Source organism: Oculina patagonica, chromosome 8 (genome assembly GCF_052425735.1).
Source record: "Oculina patagonica isolate OP01 chromosome 8, crgOcupat, whole genome shotgun sequence".
Classification (NCBI taxonomy): Eukaryota; Metazoa; Cnidaria; class Anthozoa; order Scleractinia; family Oculinidae; genus Oculina; species Oculina patagonica.
The window spans coordinates 173,588-194,371 of NC_135765.1; the positions used below are offsets into that span (position 1 = coordinate 173,588).

Below are 20,784 nucleotides of genomic sequence, written 5' to 3' on the forward strand. Positions count from 1 at the left end.
TGAGGTTTTCTCTTTCTCTCATGCTCTCTGATTACGATCTCTGTGAACGCATCCTTTTATAGTATGCCAAAACAATCAAGTTTTTTTCCAGAACTGTAAAAGTTGTGTAATATTACTTCTACCCATTGTGAAATTTGCTAAGTCGTTGGTTTCCTGCTTTATCTGGGAAGAGGCATGCCGTTCAAAACAGAAGATACATTGAATTTGTTTCCCCGAGATGAATTGTTTTAATTTCATTTCGTTCTTAAATCCACTCAAAAGCTCTTATATGTGCTTAAGTTTCTGTCTTAATTAAACTTTAATTTCTATCTTACTTTTTCACCCTGATATTTTATACACTTTTTAAAGCAAATAAAATGTCAGCGACGTAGGAAGTTGTGAGTTGTGTTTTTAAGTCTTGTTTGACAAAAGGATTTAATGATCTGCTGTATAGACGACGGTAAGGTCTTTGACTTTGACTCTTTTCTGACAAAACAGCGGTGTTATATTGCTGCTTATTTAATGTCTGAGATAAGTTCACAAAGAAATTTTAAACGTTATTTGCAGTTGAGTTATGGTTATCAAACATTTAGATCATTTATCAAAGATCTTTCCTTAAGTTAATACTTCAATAATGACTGAGGAGAACCATACATTTTTGAAAAGCGTTCTGAGATGTAAATCATGGGTGCGAAAGAAGAAAAACTTTTAAAACCTCCTTATAAAAGCGATTGCTATCACCTTCAGAGCTCAACATATATTAAAGCAAGAAAACGTCGTTGTATGTTTTAAAACAAAACTGTTTTGAAAAGTTTGTTTTAGATATGAAACAAAACCGACAAATAGAACCCAGCTTCAATTTGTTATGAGAACCATACAAATGGTGACACCTGTTTCTTAAATGTATTTTAAATCTAGGTAGTGATTAAAATAGAGAACCTTACCACGCACTGCTCACTTGAATCAAGCCGTTTTAACGAAGCCATCTAAGCGACCTGTTTGCCTCTTTTCATGGCCTAGGTTCGTTCCCTGACGTGTAATTAACTATTGCAACATTACTACAAAACGGTAAGTTTTAGACATTAAACGAAATTTTAACTTTCCTGTTTTGATGTTTTCAAATTTGAACAAAACGCTGTAAATTTCTTTTAAATGGCAAGCGCACGCAATCTTATTACTCAGGTTTGCCTCATTTTACCTCAAACCCCTCACGAGGAATTTTTATCAACATCGGGAAGGTAAAATAGAAATGAAATTAGCTTGTTTTCTTTACTCAATAATATGTTTAAATTTTGTCAAAATCTGACCATTTGCACTTCTTGACGGCCTTTGGCAGTCGTTTCGAGGTTTTCCATGGAAGCGGCAAAATCGTAACCTTACGTTGATCCTTCAAACCTCAGCCACAAATATTATTTTACTGAAGGACTTATATATTTATTTTAATGCCAGCTCTGAATATTTAATGTCTATCAAAACAATACCTATCAACAGATGACTTTTTCATTCTCTCGTACTGTTAGATTGTACATTGATTTCTGCATACATTATGTTGCTACAATGTTATAAATGTCGATATTAGCCCTGGACTTATAGTTTTTTTTTTCCAAAAGCCTGTTTTAGTTCTTCTTATTTCCGTCGAGGGGCTAACGCAGTTATCGCAAGGAATTGCGAGTTGACTCTTACACCATTTTTGGTTAATTTAAGAATACCTCTCACCGTTTTCACCGTAATTATGCAACACAAAACGAGTAATATGAACACTCAAGTCCTTGAACATTCGACACAGTTACGAAACAAGCTCTTCAAAATGGGCTTTCAATCTGAAAAAGTAATATATTTCTTTAAGAACTAAATTCACAGGGAATTATATCCAAAGCAAACAGTTCATCATCTATAAATACTCCCTTTGTGTAGCAATATTAGCATTGACATATATCGCAATCAGAATTTTCAATTTCTATTACTTACGTACGAACGTAATGATCATATTAATAGATCTATCATGAGTGTTTCTTGTTTTTTTTTTTTGCTCCTCTTGAACAGGATGGAGGCGACATACATTTGGAAATTATTCCTGTTTCTATGGTTCATTCAAGAAGGTGAAATTATTTTACTTTCATAGAGATCGTTAGCTGAACGTGAAAGAGTGTGCAAAAAGTGTCCGGAATCCACTCGTGACACTAAAATTGCATTTCTTCCCACTAACCAAACAAACAATTTGTCTTTAATATAGCTTCAAAAATTGTCGGTTTATAAACAGTGGGCTTATACGTCTTTGTCAGAGTTTCTTTGTTTTGCCGAGGGAAGTGGGAGACTTTCTGCGATTGTCCCGTTTTCTTTAATCACAAGATGATGATGGCTATAGTCTATGTAAAGATAAAGCCTGAGACAGTGATAAAGCTACAACTATTGTTTAACTGACACTCAACTTGCATTACACTTGCCTAATTTTTGCCCGCATTATTTATCTGATTTCTATGGGTGGCTTACAGCAAACGTGACTCAGTTAGCAACTATTAGTTCAGTTCAGTTTATTTGATGACGTGCATGGCCAAGGAGCTGGTACTGAGAATCAAACTAATTTAATAAAAGTTGTCTAAACTGTTACCTTTTCTGGGATGATTTTTTCTCTTGAACTTCTTTAGCATTTTGTTATAAACTGACCATAAAGCTACATGCTGAACTTTCCTGTACGACGCTACAGAGCCGTCTTAATATTTAAATTTATTTACTGAAGAAAGGCGTGGCGTGCTTTTGTTTAATGTTAAACATTTTTCAAGTCAATGACGTTGACGAGGTAAAGTTTACATGGCGTAAATTTCTCTGTTCCCCATGCCATATCTTACATGTGCTTCTTTACCAACAGTTAAAGCTGGAACTATCTCAAGGAAGGTGAGTTGCCTTTTAACATTTGGAAACACCAACTAACGGACCTTGGTTTTATTTGGTTGTTTGTTTTAACTTATCTTTTGTGTTTACTGTTTCCTTTTCAAGTTCTTATGAAATGAAAATAGTCACGCTTTTATAGTACCTCATTTTATATTAAAATAAACACGCGTACGTTTAATTTGATGGAGATCTTTCCTAATTTCTCAGAGTTCTCAAATGCTTCACCACAAGATGAACAAAGGAGAATTAGAAACTTTTTTTGGAACTAATGATGTCTCACAAGGTAACACAGTCAAACCTCAATTAAGCCACCCTCTCTTAAACGGTCACCAAGTTAGATTACTATGACACAGCGATAAGCAAAACATGTCCAATTTCACAAAATTTAGCTACGCACATTACACGCTAAATTTTAGGACACCTCTGTCACCTCTGTCAGCGGTCAACTTCTATTTAGTTATACGTTTGCCAATTTCTGGAGGTTACAGCTATGGAGGTTAGACTCTAGCTGTCTAATTACCGAGACAACACGTCATAGAAAAACGTCAGGTTAAATTGTATCGCGTTTTTTTATTAAGACTTTTTTCCCGACTACTCCTCTTTAAATAATTTATCAAGTTCATAAGCCTGAATTGGATTCGTGTGAAAGTTTTTTATAGAAAATTTCTTACAGCAATTAACGTCACATGAATAAACTGCAAACTTATATTAATGGTTGTTTTTAGTTCCTGACTACGATATAACTGAACCGTATCCAGCTCAGGACGAAAACAAAGCTCAACGCCAAAAGAGAAGTTCTCAAAAGGATGAAAACTTAAAAGAAAAGATCTATAAAATGAAGGTTTTTGACGAAGAGCTACCTCTGAAACTCTCCTTGAACCAGCAGCTCATGTCACGTGACATGAGGGTGGAATTTAAGCGAGGTGATGGGAGCACTGACTATCACCCAGCCCCAGAAAATACATTTTATCTTGGAAAGGTAACATCTGAACCCGAATCAATGGTCGCTGTGAGCCACGCGGAAGGAATGGTGAGAGCCATTGACAATATTTGTACGTACTTAGCAAAACAAAATAAATGAACTTTTCCCATAACATAAGCTTGAGTCCGGCAATTATTCATTCGTAAATGTGGCCAACAAAAATAAATATAAGTAAAATAAAAACAACTTAAAAACAACTGCCTAGCTCACAGCGTGGCACCTAAAAAAGTGAAAATACCCAGAAACAGGAGAATAAATAAGTTATACAAAATCTTCCGGTAATGGGTCTGAATAATAATACACAATGATTTAATTAAAAATGCATAATTAGTGGGATCAGAAAACGTAGAAATCACTGCATATACTTTGGACAAATAGAAGTGATTATGTAGGGAAAATGTGATACAGTTCTCCCCCTTCTACCCCTTTTAAGAAGGTATCTAACGTACTTGGAATCTTGTGAAAAAATAAGGTGAAAAAGAAAACTAGTTAAATACTCGATCTCACTTCAATTTGCAATTATCACTACGCTGACGTTTCATGATCAAGTTTTGGTATTACTAGATGTTTTAGAAATACACTAGACAAATGGAAGTGTCAACTTTGTCATCTCATGGCCACAGCTATTCATTAGTTATAAAAGTATACCTTAAGAAGCTCTTCTGATTTCTTTCATTTAGCATGGAGTGATCAGACGCTCTCGTGAAACCTTATACATTCATCCGCTGCCAGCTCATCTCGCGGAACACGTTCAGCACAGACAGTTAGACAAACCACATATTGTTGTAAAGAGACCGACAAAGAGGACTCCAGGTAAATACTCTGATGATCCCCCGAAAGGGGCTTATCAGGAACAACAATAAATTGAAAACAATAAATAAATATTTAAAAGAGATACAATATTAGCAAAATCTTATAAAGATCAGTATATCTCTTTACAATTCCCTTAAAGATAAAACATTTGATTAATGATTGAACAGTTTTTTTTCACATTGAGATATTTATTGTATATTGGATTTCACTTTGTGACTTTACGTTACATAAGTGCTATATTTTTAGCTCATTTGGTACAAGATTTTCAATACTTGGTTGTGCGTCGAGGGTGAGAAATTCATAAGTAGCAGCGTTATGACCTTTTCATTAATAGCTATTACAATAAATAACACCCACCGTCATTTATTCATTTTTTTTGGAATTACATGTACAACCAACATTATTGCGGCTTACATTTTTTACTTGATATTTTTCCATGTTTTTTACTCTGTAGATAAAAAATGGTCGTCGAAAAGGAAAGCACGCTCTGCTGGATCGTCACACAAATACCTGGAGGCTGCCATGGTAACAGACGAATTCGTGTCTGCGAAATATGGAGAGTCCCAAATCTCAACTTTAGTGCTCACCGTTGCTAACATTGTAAGTGTTGTTTACTTTTATCATAATAAATAATTTCAAAGGCATCCTTTTTGGCTCTCTGAAAGACTGGAATAACCTAGACAGAGACACCAGAAATGCACTTGATTTTGTAAATTTTAAGCGTAGCGTTCTAAGTAGGTTTTTTAGTTAATTCTTTCTTTTGTATTCACGTTAGTTTTTAATAATAGTTTTTAATTCTTAGGTATTTTTCGTTTTATTGTATATAGTCTTATTAAGTATTTTTAATCTTAGTTAGGACCTTTCTGAAGACCACTGTATAGTGATTGAAGGCTTCCTAATAAAAGATTATTATTATTATTATTATTATTAATATTATTATTATTAATACTATTATTATTATTATTGGCTGACTTATTAACAACTCACTGAGATAACTTAGAGCAAAGTCAACACCAACAGCTTAGGCAGCTTAAAAATGTGGTTTCGTGGTTAGAAATAGCGGTTAAATGATTTAAATCATTAGTCAACAAGCCATCCTTTTATCTTAATTAAAAAGTATAAATAATATCTAATAATTACTGAAGAAAGAAAAAACAATAAAGATAATGAAACCATGTTAATAAAGAAAGAATATCATTGTCCTGTAGCTCAATGCTTAAAGTGTCCGTTTAGTGCGCGAAAGAGAATTCAGAGTTTTTCCATTTATAGTCTTTGTAGTTCAGTGCTCGTGAAAAATGTGTTTCCTTTGTCCTAACGTAACAGAGTGTTTTAACCTCTTTAAAATGTATACTAATAATTAACGACAGTAATCTCCCTCAGACGTACATGCAAACTTAATTTTTCATTAGCTTACAAGGCGAGGGTTGTTCCATCCTGCCTGGGCTTTCGTTGTTATAAGACGACTAAACGGAGTATAGCCCCGAGCCGGCTATGCAAGTCCTCGATGCCTATTAAATTTCCACATGTAAGGCATTGCTTACAACTAAATCATTAGTCAATGTTTTCTCTTCAGGTTGCAGGAATGTTCCAAGATGCCAGTATGGGAGAAATAAAAGTTACCTACGTCATCAAGCGTATAACGGTTTTGAATGCTACCGAAGTAAGTTAACTTAGGTAGACTGTTCTTTTTGCGAGTGTGTGCACGTTCGGTGCATCGTGGGACGGTCTCGCAGAAAAACCTTGGATACATATACTTTGCCGCTTTAATTTATTTGTTTAGGCCTAAGTTTACCACACTTAAGCCCCGTCCACACTGACCCGGGTAAATTTGAAAACGCATCTTTTTTTCTCCGGTTAGGCCAACCGACCACAATGAACCGGCGTTTTCGGTCACCGAAAACGGAACTTTTCAAAAACGCTCTCCAAAAGGGGTATCGTTTTCAAATTTACCCGGGTTAATGTGGACGGAAAACATTTTACGCGGCTTTTTCAGATTTCTCCGTTTTCAAATTTACCCGGGTCAGTGTGGACGGGGCCTTACATTGCTAAAAACATGCGTGCGCATATGGTAAACAATAAATTACATTGGGAAAGCTTAAAGCATCCGTGTTTTATCGCTCACTGTTCTAAAAACGTATTTTCTCGTATAATTTTTTTTCAAAATTTTACAATCTTTGATTTGAGTTTCTATCTCAAATTTGGTGTTTGAACTTTCTTTCAGCTTGGATTAAACTCCATGTCTATAGAATCCATTCTTAGTAAAATTGAGGACTGGACGTATGATAACACTCATCTTAGTCAAGTCGATGTCACATCATATGTATCCAGGTGAGTCAAAATGAAAACCAAAAGATATTCACAAACCATAGAATCGAAGCGTGATATTTGTCACTGAATATAACGTGAGTGCTAGTATAGAACTGAGAATGGTGGTGAGAGTAGGCATGACTGACTGACTGACTGACTGACTGACTGACTGACTGACTGAGTGATTGAGTGATTGATTGATTCGCTGGTTGGTTTACATATAGTAAACAGCGCTGTTTACATATAGTAAACAGCGCTTTAGAATATTTATAGTTTTAGCGCTATATAAATGTATAAATTATTATTGGTTGGTTGGTTGGTTGATCGATCGATTGGTTGATCGATTGGTTGGTTGATTGATTTATTGTTTGCGGCTATAAGAAGAAACTTGTGTTTGATTGTTGTTTTTATACAGTCTGCATATGCCGGAGACTTTCTAAGCTGGTCTATTTTCCATTAGTTAACACTAGGTTTTGCATACCACAAAGCTTTGCGAGTCGTCTTAATTTTTTATCTTTTGAATTTTTATTCCATCCTTTTAGATTTATTGCAGGTGGCGGTAAGTGCTTTACCATTGCATTTCAAATAATCTTTTAGCTGTGAAATATATAACAAAGACCAAACAGCTTAAAACTCTCAGCTTAAATGGTTGATTTTAGTCCTTATATGATTTGGGTTGACATTCCTTGATTATCAGTGGCTATTTATCTTAGTTCTGTTTTAACACGAGCAGGTTTGGCAGACCTCAATGTAATGTGTACACCGGCCATTGGTGCAACCAACGTAAACAGTGAGCTGGGTTTGCAAACTGCTGGAATAATTGCTCACGAGATTGGTCACAAGTAAGTCTTAGTTGCTGTGTTTACATTAACTGAAGCATCGATCAGCGTAGAGCAACCATGGGTGCTTTAAATTCGACACACAACGTCTGAAGTCTAGGAAAGGAAAGAAGTAGAACGGAAATTCTTAGACAAGTTTCATGAAAATGTGAACCATTCGACCAATGATCGACCGAAAATTTCAAAATTTCAAAAAATTCTGGGACCAAATTAAATGATTTCGACAATTTTAGTATACATCGCAGGCTGCCCTCATTTTTTGTAACATTCAAAATAATCATCATCATCATCATAACTTTTATTTAAACACGATAGGGGTTTAAAGCACAATGCTTGTGAGGTCGTGTATTAAACTAAATATTACTAAATACTAATAAACTAATATATTTCTAAACTACTACTAAATACTTATATACTAAATTGGATCGTAACTACTATAAAAATAATTAATTACATAACAATTAGTAACATTTAAAGTCACTGTAATGCCTAGCTAGGGAGCGACTGAACCGACTGAGCATTGAAATTAAGCTCCTTAATATAATTATCATTTTTCACTTTTCGATAGAAAACCGAAAATTGGGATCCTGTATTATACGACGAAACAGCATTCCATATGATGGCCCCCCTATGTCCAATTAAATTTTTTACAAAGTATGAATTAAATCTAGGGACCACGATGTTATAGTTTCTTCTGAGGCTGTAAGAAATCCTGACTTTTTTCGCTAAGTGTGACAATGCAGCCGGTGCTTCACCGTTTACCACCCTATAAAATAGTTTAATTAAATTAAATCAAATGATTACTCTATTGTTCAGAAATACGCTTATGACCGTTCAAAAGACCGTAAATGCGTTACGACATTCTGGGAGTTGTTGCTGTTGGTCACTAAAAATCAAGTCGACAACATCACTACGTGCTACCTGTTTTCACAGTCTTCTTGACTTATGTTTTATAGCTTTGGTCTTCACCATGACGGTGATGGAAATTCGTGCGTGGACGGGAAGTATATTATGTCTAGTACCCTCACCAGTGGAAGTGATGCCTTGAGATGGTCGACTTGTAGTCAAGAAAGATTACAAACATTTCTTAGGTACATACGCCCTTTTATAAACTACTGTAATAGGGTCATACAGACAAGACATAAATAGTAAATCACCCTGAAGAAGGCAGTATTGCCGAAACGTCGGAGCAGTTTTATACCGCCATTTAGCGTCATTTTGGAACATTAACAATTATTTCTAGCATAAAAGACGCTACGCAGTTTTCAACTATTATAAATAGTAAATCACCTATAGCAGAGGAATGTATATCTGTAAACAGTATTTTACTAGAGTAGTATGTATTTGTTGTTCTTGTTGTTGTAAAAGTAAATGATGATTGAACTTTTGCCTAAGTTAAAAAATCAAATCCAAGCCAAAACCTGACTTCCTCATACAAATGAAGTTCGAATCCTTTGTTTTCACCTTGTGAGGCGGTTTAATTAATACGTTTGCGTTTTTCATTGCTTTAGCAATATTCACACTGTAATACTTTACAGTGGTCACTTAATCAAATCTGGGCGACGCTTCTGCAAATAGTTTCATCCATGTGATTGTTGTTGTTATTGGTTTTTTTTTCACAGTGGTAGCCGATCGACGTGCTTGGATAACAAACCGAACACCTTGGCAGCTGTCCCTTCCGGCTTGGATTTATCCCAATTACCTGGGGAGATCATGGACGGAGACAAGCAATGTAAATATTTATTTGGAAACTCATATTATCGTTGGACCCAAGAGCTGGTAAGAGATTTTGAGAAAAGCGTGTTAATATATCAAAGCGTGCACATAACAATTCCTTTTTCTAATTAAGTAATTATAAACGGGTGAAGTAAGGAAGGCCATAAACTTTTTAACAAATTATTTAAGGCCCTCTCGGTTCAAAAGACTGGCGATAGTTGCTTTGAAACATCTATTTTGGCGGCCTTTTCTATATTCAAGTACGCTGGAAGATTGTGGGGGAAGATTTGTAAAACTTCCTTTAATTTGTTTTTAATTTTTATTTTCTCTATTAAAGAGTAATTGTGCAATTTTGTACTGTACGCCAGATGGATGGACACGCGAAAGCCGTAACATTCCTGTTGCGGACGGCACGACCTGCGGGCCGAGGAATGTACGTTGAATTTTCTGCATCTAACTAAAACTATATATATACAACCCCTACTTTTGGTATTGTATTGAATAACCACTTAAGTAGTAGGTTAAGGCCTTCGTCGATTTTGCTAGCATAAGTTATGACATTTTTTAAATAATAATAATAATAATAATAATAATAATAATAATAATAAAAATAATAATAATAATAATAAATTTTTCTTTTTTTTTCTTTTTTCTTTTTATTTTCGATTATTTTTTCGATTATTTTTTAGATTCATATTTCGCTATTATATATTATTAATTACTTTGTTAATAGACAACCAAAAATAAGTCGTATTTAAAAAATTAAAAAAAAATAATAATAATAATAATAATAATAATCAACTTTATTTAAAGATGGTGAACACGTAACAGTAAAAAAAACTTAGCTCTGCTTGCATAATCTGGCTATTTTGATTTGCAGGGAATGAAAAGAAACAGAATTTTCTATTGAATATACTTCTTTTTACTTATTCGCTTTCCAACTTTTTTGTTAACTGTTGGCTCCGGGCAGCCTGTAGTCGATGTGATGTTTCTTGGTCTCAGGCCCCACGCATACGGCTCGATAGTGAGCTGACTGAGCTCTAAGATCTAATACCCCATTCACACCAGCAAAACATGTTTAGCTAACCAGGTTCAACAAAATCAAAATGCAAGGTAAAATTTCACATACAGTTCAATTGTGCTCTAAATTGTGCTTTCATCGTGCTACGTTTAAAGCTAGAAGCATAATATGCCATTTTCACAAGTTTAATCGACAACAGCCTCATTAGGTTTAACGGGCAGAACAGGCAACGAGCAGAACGGGCAGTAAAGCGACTGGATGGGATGCTAAATTATCGTTGAAAGTGTAGTATAGTGTTAATTTTTGTAAAAGATGAGGTGCCTGGATGCCCAAATTACAACTGCAAGCCGCATACAACTGTAAATGGTATTTTTTTAGTTATATAACTCTTGACCTTTATTGGAATGCAAGAAAAAAAAAACAGTTTTCAAGCCAAGCTTGTTTTTACTTTTGACCAGTGGTGTATAAAAGGAAATTGTGAAGACAATGGACGTGCACGAGTTGATGGAGGCTGGAGCAAGTGGTCAGACTACACTCCATGTACACTCTCCTGTGGGGGTGGGGTACAGTACAGAAAGAGAACGTGCACTGACCCAGCGTAAGTCTGTTGACAGCTTTATGAGATGCATGATTTTCACCTCATTTTCAGTCATCTCGTTCGTGGCTAGTGTTATGGCATTATCGTGGTGGGAGGAAGAAAGGAGGTTACTTACACGCCTTTGCGACCCACAGAGCTGTGCCGGTGGAAGCATTGTGCCCCAGGCAGGTTAAAGCATGCCGGATAAGTCAGCAGGAGAAGAATGAGACATAACAACACTCTGGTCCTCCAGATCGGGGGTCGAGTTGGGAACCATAAAAAATCCATAACTATAGAAAAAACTTTATAACTGGTTTAGGTAATGCAATGCTTTCAATATACGGACTTGGAGTGATTTCTTTCGAATAAACGAAAATTTCATGCAGCAATTATCTGCCAGTTTTGCTTGTCTGAATGACAAAGGTTACGTGGTTTATAACCAAGCCTTGAAATACTACATTTACCGCTTAGCGCAGTGAATATATTGTCATAAGGCGAGCTTCTCGACCAAAATGAATGTCCCATTATTATATTCACCTCTGGAAACCTTAAATATTTTAATTTTATGACTCTTTGTAACTTGATCTACTGTCTGTTGTATCAGTCCAAAGTATGGAGGCAAAAGCTGTAAAGGATCAGACACCGGGCAGTGGCGAACATGCAACTTTATGGTAAAATAAAGTCTTAGTTTCTGAAGTAGGAGATATTAATAATAAGGTCATATTATTTTATATCATTATTATTTTATTTTTTAATAACGTTTGCTCCTTGTAATGACTTTGTTTTTAGACTATGAGCATTCCCAGTTCTTCTTTAGTTCGTCCTTATTTTTTCTAACATTTCTCATTTCATGATTGACACATTTTCTTTTGTTATTCAACAACCTTTATTTAACTTACAACCCTGGTGAATATTAACTAACTGAAAGTCCGCGCTGGGCTTGATAATGTAGCAGGGAAGTGCGGGGCTAATGAATTGAATTTATGGTTATTAATGAGGGATTTATCTGTATAAATCCCTCGTTTCAGGGATTTATACAAATAAATACCTCAAACGTTGGATGTTTTTGTATAATTTGTTAAACCTCTCATAAAATATTTTAGGCTACGACTTATCTCCTCCTGACCAAATCAAGCCCCTTTACATTTCCAACAATACAGTTTTTCAAGCAACCAAATACAAAACAATTTAAGCCATATAGGCAGCCCAAACATTTCTTAGGTTTACTCTTCCCAAAATGTTAAGTCTTTTGAAAGTAAAAGGCCTTCTTCTGTTTCTAAATTCATTTTGGAAATATCAAATTCATGAAAAAACAGAATCGACATAAGCGATTTGCTAAGCTCAGTTGAATTTTTCGCTGCATATTGCCTAAGGTAAAAATTTCTTCTGCTTGACTATTCTGTTTGAATATGTTGCGAACTTCACACTGAGAAAAACAAATCAGCAAAACATCAAAACACAGTGAGTCGCGAAACCGTGAAATTGCACGATCAGGACTTTCTGAGAAAGCCGCACAATGGCAACCATACAACAAAAGAAAGACTATGTTGTTTACGGTTGGAGCCGAAATACCTCTAATTAGACGGCTTTTGTCCTCCTGGAAATGTTTTTATACAATGGTCCCTCATGAATAATATCATAAAATAACGCAGATAAATACATCGAACGTCGGTATTAATTATCTCTTACTTACGATGCATTTAATGGATTTGTTTTGTTTCTATTTTAAGCACTGCGTGAACGCGACGTCTACGTACAGAGAAATGCAGTGCTTGGCGTATGATGCAAGTTATGTGCCATATTACAAAACATCAGGTAAGAGCCTTATTGCGGAAAGTTAACGAAAAAAATCCATTCAATAATACAGGACGTTGTAAATAATAAAGAATTTTAAGCTCGGTAATAAATAATGAAGATGAAGTATTCAACATGACACGAGCATGGGACAAAGAAAAATTCTGAGTCCCCGACGGGAATCGAACCCATGCATGGCCTCCCAGATACCGGTTGGGCGCTCTAACCAACTGAGCTACGAGAGACTCGTTGTGAGCTGGGCCATTTTACTAGGTTGATAAGTGACACGCGTCCTGCATGAATGCATCCTGTTGAATACTTCATCTTCATTATTTATTACCGAGCTTAAAATTTACCATCTTTATTATTTACTACAAACTCGATGAATTCGACATTGCTGATCCTAGCAGTATGCAGGACACGTGTTACTTATCAACCTAGTAAAATGGCCCAGCTCACAGCGAGTCTCTCGTAGCTCAGTTGGTTAGAGCGCCCAACCGGTATCTGGGAGGCCATGGGTTCGATTCCCGTCGGGGACTCAGAATTTTTCTTTGTCCCATGCTCGTGTCATGTTGAATACTTCATCTTCATTATTTATTACCGAGCTTAAAATTCTTTATTATTTACAACGTCCTGCGCCCAACCGGTATCTGGGAGGCCATGGGTTCGATTCCCATCGGGGACTCAGAATTTGTCTTTGTCCCATGCTCGTGTCATGTTGAATACTTCATCTTCAATACAGGACGTTACTTAACCATGCTTCAGGGGGCACCAAACAGTCGTATCTCCCGACGCCGAGGATAATTAGATTTTCACTCCACAAAGTTTATTTTGCTGCCAAATATCTGTAACAAATACTCCGGGTCTTATAAGATCGACGTAATTTTTTACTTTATGCTAGGATTTTCTAAACTTTTGTCGTGACTAGTTTATTTTGAATTTAGGTTTGAAGTTTGATTTTCCGAAGATCACCAACCATTTTCCGAAGATTTCCGAAGATTTTCAAAATGTTGTCCGAAGTTCGTACGAATGATTCCGAACATTTTCCCAATTTTCCGAAAATTTCCAAAGATTACCGAAGATTGCGGCGGAAGATCCGAAGACGTTTCGACTTATTGGTCAAAATGATATAACACATGTGTAAATATCATTTTTATCCACACATGTGTGATACCATTTATATCGCCGGTTTTGCTACCACTCGCTAAACCAATGCAGTTTATATAATAAAAACCGCAATACAATATGAACCTCGTATGCTGTTAAATTCTGTTGCAATTTCAATCCCATTTCCATTCAGATCCCTGTGGACTGTACTGTCGGGTCGGTAACTTGGTGTATCCGAAAGGAACTGTTAAAGATGCAACCCGAGTAGCGACTAACAGTTTTGATGTTTGCATCAAAGGAAATCCTGAGGTTAGTGTACATTGCAACCTTGTATAGCTTAAAAGGACGAAACCTGGACATTTATAATAAGTTCTGTATGTTCCCCTGTTTCCTTAATTAGACAGCTATTTACAATGATCCTGTGAAATCGCGCGGATATCACCTGGTGTTCTTCAATAAATTGTCAAAAAACACATTTTAAGGCTAAAAAACAATGAAATAATAAAAATTAGACAGTAGAGTCCAAATCAAATCTTTTGGCAAGGAAGTAGGGTCATGCTTTTTATACTTCCGTAACAAATTTGATCGAATTAATGAAAACTTCAGACTTAAATCCATTGATGCATGTCGTTTGGTTTTATTTTACTCCTTTGTTTCAAAGTTGTTACATGGGTATAGGATTGTTGTAAATATCTATATAATAATACTTTTTAGGTTGTTGGCTGTGATCACTTGCTGAATTCCAGAAAAAAGACGGATCGTTGTGGTGTATGCGACGGCAAAGCTGACTCTTGCTTCGATATAATTGACAGCTTTACTGACAAGATTGCGAGTAAGTTAACTGGAACTCGGGGATCATCTGCTTATCTCTTACGAAATATTGACTGTTTTCTCTTTGCGAAATCCCATGCTTCTATCTTCTCTCACACCTAATTTTATTTCATATTCACCACAGGTTTCTTTTTGCTTAAGTTATTGTCCATTTTCCATTTTTCCCTTTATTATTCTTCCAGTTGCGAATACCACTGATAAGGTTAAATTAACTTCGTTGCAGATGTCGGGGACGCCGTTTTGGTAAAAGAATTGCCTCCCGGAACAGCACTTGCCTATTTCGAAAAAATGAGTGGTCAAACATACAACGTAATAGGTCAGTAACTTATGAAAACAAAAAGGTGCTCGAAGATTACTAACCATAACGTGGCAGCTGCAAATGAAACAAACAATGCTTCCATAAAGAGAAAAACCTTGAGTATATAAATGTGTACAGAATCTTAGAAAAACGTAACAAAACAGGAAAAATACTAATTTTGTTCAAACAATATTTCACATTTCCAGGTATTTTACTTTTGTTTTGAACTCAAACATGTTTACACAGTGCATTTCTTTCCTTTCCAGGCATCCAGGATGTGTATGGAAAAAACCTTATCAATGTACCTTACGTCTATTCCAAAACTATTGAATACGCTGGAGCTCAGATAATCTACAAGCATAAGAATGTTCAATATAAAGATACCCTTGAGATACGTGGACCAACCAATGAGAGGCTTAAAGTTGTGGTAGGATTTTGATGGTTTTTTCGACTTTTTTTGCTTGTTTACAAGCGAAAGTAGGAGAATAGCAGTTATGTGAGGCAAAATTTGGAACCACATTCTTGTTAACTCTCAAGGGACTTTTTTAATTTCACAAGGGACTGTTTTAATTTCTCAAGGGATTTCTTTCCGCTGTGGGTGATGAAAGGGTCTCTTATTAGTATTGCGTCAACACTTGCGATCTCGTGTTAAAGACGTGACTTGTCACATATTCCGCTGTGGGTGATGAAAGGGTCTCTCATTAGTATTGCGTCAACACTTGCGATCTCGTGTTAAAAACGTGACTTGTCACATGTATAAACGTTATATAACAATTATTTTTATGCGTGAGTATCTCAAATGAGATATGACACAACTAATCGAGAATGTGAGTGGTTCAGCCCATGAAGGCAACGTCAAGTCTTTCACAGTCTAAAGCGTTGTACTGGTACAAGCGTCTCACACACTGAAGGGGCGCTAATATTTAACCTAAAATGATTAAGAACGGAAATTTGTACTGTTTAATACAAGTCTTTCACATACTAAAGCGGCGCTAATATTCAAACTAAAGGATTTGTTTTCGCGACAATCTATTGCGTTAGTCACGCTAAACACGAGTAAATAATCATTTATTCGCGTTCTCAATTCAAGGGATTTCTTTTCGGTGTGGGCCGGGGGTGTGGGTATATATGAAGAATGTATTCAGAAAATAATGCATCGCCATTAGAAAAATAAACAGCAACTGTTTTACTGGAAATGTAGTCGTTAGAAATGGCATGTGTAGCCGTAAGGTAAAGAATAACGCGAGGAGAAGCGGCTTTTGGTAATATTCAAACGAAAATTTACTTCTCAATGTGGGGTTAAGATTGCGTGACGAGACAAAAGGTAACTCTGTCGTGCGTAACCTTTATCGAGAACCCTGCATTAAGCCGAGTAGAAATCTTTCTAACTCGAAAGGAAACAACTATTTCGATTAAAGGCAAACGTCAAAGTTTACCATTTTCAACCAAGCCAAAGTATATGAGTCGCAAAGCACCCAGCCGTCGCGACTGACAAATACAGCATTTCCTCCGCGAAAATAAAAAAAATGCTTGAACTGAAAGACGTTTGAATTCTTCCATGCTATGTTCGAACAACAATGCCCAGGATAAACCTCCTACTCATACTAACTTCATGCAAAAAAGTCGATATCTCGAAGAGATCTTTGATTTGCACCTTACCCCTTGACCCCCTTTCTCTCTCTCCACCTCCTCTTTCCCACCCGTCCTCACTCACCTACTCTTGATCATTAACTTCGTTGGACCTCTCACGTGTTAGATGACCAACTCATTATGAATTCAAATTCCAAGTCTGAAAGATGTAAATAGTCACATGAGACTAATCAAGACACTGCACACAAAACTCTATGAGCCATTCCAAGACTATGCTAGCTTTTGCACTGACAGGCAACACCTTAACATTAAATAATCTTGTCTTTGCTTAGTTTCTACGAGTACACGAAGAGACTCAAGGAGTAAACTATTCCGTAAGAAGGCCGATCCTGCCTGGTGAATCTGCGCCAGTTCTTTCCTATGTTTGGAAGAACATGACTGATTGGTCAGTCTGCTCTGTGACATGCTCAGGAGGTAAGAATCAACTGGAATAGACTGAGTTATCATAATTTAAATTCTGGACTTGCACCGGCTCAATAACTTATTTTGAGAAAATTAAACTAGTATTGTTGTAATTTTCTGGCGTTTAAGTAATTTAAAATATTTAATAACATTTCGTATTAGCGATTTCCCCAAACCATTTTGTAAACGATCTTCCTTTAGCCAGTACACATAAATTGTCAAATTTTCACTGTACGATAGCTCGCCAATCAAATAATTGCAGTATTTGCATTAAAACACTAGTAAAAGTCTGCTAATTGTTAAACAGAATATATTTTTTGCGATTTCAATCATCCGTTTACTCTTTATATTTTGAAGTTTCCATGAAGAAAATGTATTAAATTTTTAACTTCATTTTGTTTCCTAACTTCAGAAATTTCATCAAAAGTACTCATCCGAGTGTAGTATTTTTGGGCGCTTTCCATTCGACCAAAAATCCTGGTTTTAGTTTCCGAAAAATTCCAGTGGCGAATGGAACAGCATTTTCCAACTCTTCCGGTTGACTGCACGGAAGGCAAAACAAAATTTGCATAAGGTGCTGCGTCTAATATGGAAATTTCTACGGTGCATTTAAATAATGTACTGTAGCAGATTTGCTGCACGTATAACTCGAGCACTGAAAAAACCGCCATGAATGACATATTGGCCACGAATACAGGGATCTTTCAAAAGGCACACAAGCAATGAAAACGTCGCCAACCCAAAAGGTTAAATGAGCAATACAATGGCGTAGCCTGCACGCGCGTTATAAATATTTGTACATTTCTTTGCTGCCGCCTGCAAAACAACAACGAAAAAAACAACCGAGCTAACCTTATATTTTTATTTGGAGTTTCAAGAATGCTTTCTTAACACATGTAGCTGCTTTCAGCTGCTCAAATCGCTTTATTTTGTTGCCGAAGGAACTTTGGCTGAGTGTAAATTAATATTTTTTTTTCATAATTTCCGGAAAAGAGGACAACCTCGCAAGGTAGACCCAAATTTTCGAAAACAATTTCCGGGAACTTTCAGTTCCATTTGATTTTTCTCATGGAATTTTCAGGATTTTCGGTTGAATGGTTCGCATTTCGGAAAGTCGACACTTTCCGGATTTTCTGGAAACTTTCCCAGGAAATTTATGTACCATTCGCTCTTGTTCCGACATTTCCGGAATTTTTGGTCGAATGGAAAGCGCCCTTTATCTCTTTCTCTCATTGTATGGAACTCTCTGTCTTGGTGGAAGTAATGTGTATTGTATACAAAAGAGATCTTGTTTGATTCTTCTCTGTTTGTATTTACAGGGGTTCAGGAGCGTGATGTGCGTTGTGTTGAAACAAAAGACAATACTGTTGTATCTGATGGAGCCTGCGATTTACTAAACAAACCACCAAGCTCAAGGCAATGCAACACACAACCTTGTGAACCCGAGTACGTTCAGTGTTTGTTATTTTAAGTGATTTGTCTTCACGAACATCCCAGCATTTTTTTTAGCTGATATAGACACCTCAACTGACAAGTGACGTGTCTAACGTAATTTATCAGGTAGAAGTTTATAATAAAAAGCCAAAGGTATGGCTTTGACTTTAAAGCCACTCGCTTTGGATAAAAAGCTATGTTTTATCATAGTTTATATAATACGTGGAAACGGCGTTTTTTTTTGTTTTGTATGGAGATAAGACTGCTCCTGTACACTATTCTTGACAGAATAACAATAATTCAGCGACTGCTTGTTTAGTCACAAGACTGTGTTAAGTTATTTGCAAAAATTTCATTTTTATATTACTGAAACCCTTTTTTCGCAGGTGGTACGTTACAGAGTGGTCACCATGTTCTAAAACCTGCGGCGGGGGAACTCAAACACGTAGTGTCGTCTGCCGACAAAAAGTTTCCTCCAATGAAATGGTAGTTGTACCGGACTCCGCCTGTTTAGCAGAAACTAAGCCGGTCCTTTCTTCGGAGAATGAAGTTTGTAATGTGATTATATGTCCTGCTGAGTGGATTGTTAACTCAGACTGGTCCACGGTAAGTAATATAACTTATGCGAGGGGGGATAAAACTGGTATTGACTAAGTAGATTTTGGAAGGTTTTGTTGTATAATTTTCCGGATCGTTTATATCAGTCTTAATGTAATCGTTTTCTTATGTCTCGAATGAGCTAGTTGATGTCTTTAATGTCTTAAATGTCTCAACTTAGCGCGTTAAGTACATGTTCACGGTCATTAATTTACTCCTTCTCCTCTGCTCCCAAGTGTTCAACCTCATGTGGTCCCGGCATCATGGCACGTCACGTGATCTGTCAACAAACAAGCGAGAACGGAGCAACCTCCACAGTGCCGGACTTGACATGCGCCCACAGGCACAATCCACCATCAAAACAGATACCATGCAACGTTAACATACCGTGCGTTAGTGATGAAAATAATATTCTGGGTATGAATATAAAGTACAGTAGAAAGCCAGGCCGACTGGTCTGCAGTACAGTAGTGCATATCAAATTAAAAGCAAATCGTCTTCTAAAAGTTTTGTGCTGTGTGCTGTAGTTCTCACACTGGGGACTATGAGTCATTATGCAACTGAACTAGAGTGCTTAATTACGACAGAAGTAAACATATTTACTTATTTATCATTTTATTTATTCATCCATCAACCATGATGTTAACATAACAAACGAATGATACGTTACGATACTATATTTATACTCGAAAAAATTGTTATGCTTATTTACAAAATAAAACATCAGATTAAAAACCCTCGCGCGCACGATTATCGTATTAATATGTTTATCTGATGGGCCTTAGAAGACTGCAATTCGCGCGCATTTTGACATGACTTACACGTCGTGTAATGATCACGATATGCCTTAGTGTGGGGTCACCAAGCTAAACAACTTAACAATCTGCCATATTGACAATATCGTTTTACATCAAACCTGAGGAAGACTAGTGGAACTAGTCAAAACGTCGGATCTTAAAAACAGTTTTAAGCTTGGAAAATTCCACAAAAGCAGTATAAGTAAAGCTTGTAATTTTTGAATAAATGTAATTTCCTGTATTAACTTGCTACTAGGTATGAATGAGGTCTGCAGTCAAGATCCATGTAAGAATGGTGGAACTTGTAATGGCAACTCTGTGGATAGCCCGTGTTTATGCCAAAATGGTTTTACTGGTTCCTTTTGCGAAGGTAAATAGCGAGATAATTCTTTTAATATAATTAAATTAACATTAAATTAATATTAAATTTTTAAATAAATTTTACAATCTTTTATTGATATTAATATTTGGAGAATTAAAATACTTACATGCATGTAACGCTGTTATTTTTAATTTCAAATTCCTTTTCTTCTAATACAGGATAAGAAGAAAATGTGAAAAAAGCTTAAAGCTGATTACAGTTTAGAATTAAGCTTACGTCGGATAAATACTATGCGGTACAATTGGGCTGTTGCATTTAATATCCCCCCCCCCCCCTGTTGAAGAAAGCTATTTTAAGGTATTTCGTTCTTACCCCTAAAGAAATCCATTAAAAATGTCTAAAATGTACTGAAAATGCCTTATACTCCAA

At 36.1% G+C, this 20,784-nt stretch overlaps 1 protein-coding gene across 1 annotated transcript in view; it reads left to right on the forward strand.

The window, feature by feature from the left end:
• The first annotated feature begins 941 nt into the window (after positions 1-941).
• The window catches only part of LOC144662300 (uncharacterized), a 43,169-nt gene continuing 23,326 nt past the window's right edge, over positions 942-20,784 (forward strand). The window contains exons 1-26 of the mRNA XM_078523083.1: positions 942-1,047; positions 2,023-2,078; positions 2,846-2,871; positions 3,076-3,151; positions 3,594-3,898; positions 4,531-4,663; positions 5,118-5,263; positions 6,237-6,323; positions 6,885-6,991; positions 7,513-7,529; positions 7,704-7,812; positions 8,766-8,900; positions 9,432-9,588; positions 9,863-9,958; positions 11,005-11,144; positions 11,728-11,794; positions 12,854-12,938; positions 14,218-14,333; positions 14,739-14,856; positions 15,079-15,171; positions 15,420-15,580; positions 17,076-17,217; positions 18,525-18,651; positions 19,026-19,245; positions 19,473-19,653; positions 20,290-20,403. Coding sequence (XP_078379209.1) covers positions 2,024-2,078; positions 2,846-2,871; positions 3,076-3,151; positions 3,594-3,898; positions 4,531-4,663; positions 5,118-5,263; positions 6,237-6,323; positions 6,885-6,991; positions 7,513-7,529; positions 7,704-7,812; positions 8,766-8,900; positions 9,432-9,588; positions 9,863-9,958; positions 11,005-11,144; positions 11,728-11,794; positions 12,854-12,938; positions 14,218-14,333; positions 14,739-14,856; positions 15,079-15,171; positions 15,420-15,580; positions 17,076-17,217; positions 18,525-18,651; positions 19,026-19,245; positions 19,473-19,653; positions 20,290-20,403 — 3,013 coding nt within the window. The 5' untranslated portion in view covers positions 942-1,047; position 2,023. The remainder of the gene's footprint in view (positions 1,048-2,022; positions 2,079-2,845; positions 2,872-3,075; positions 3,152-3,593; positions 3,899-4,530; positions 4,664-5,117; positions 5,264-6,236; positions 6,324-6,884; positions 6,992-7,512; positions 7,530-7,703; positions 7,813-8,765; positions 8,901-9,431; positions 9,589-9,862; positions 9,959-11,004; positions 11,145-11,727; positions 11,795-12,853; positions 12,939-14,217; positions 14,334-14,738; positions 14,857-15,078; positions 15,172-15,419; positions 15,581-17,075; positions 17,218-18,524; positions 18,652-19,025; positions 19,246-19,472; positions 19,654-20,289; positions 20,404-20,784) is intronic.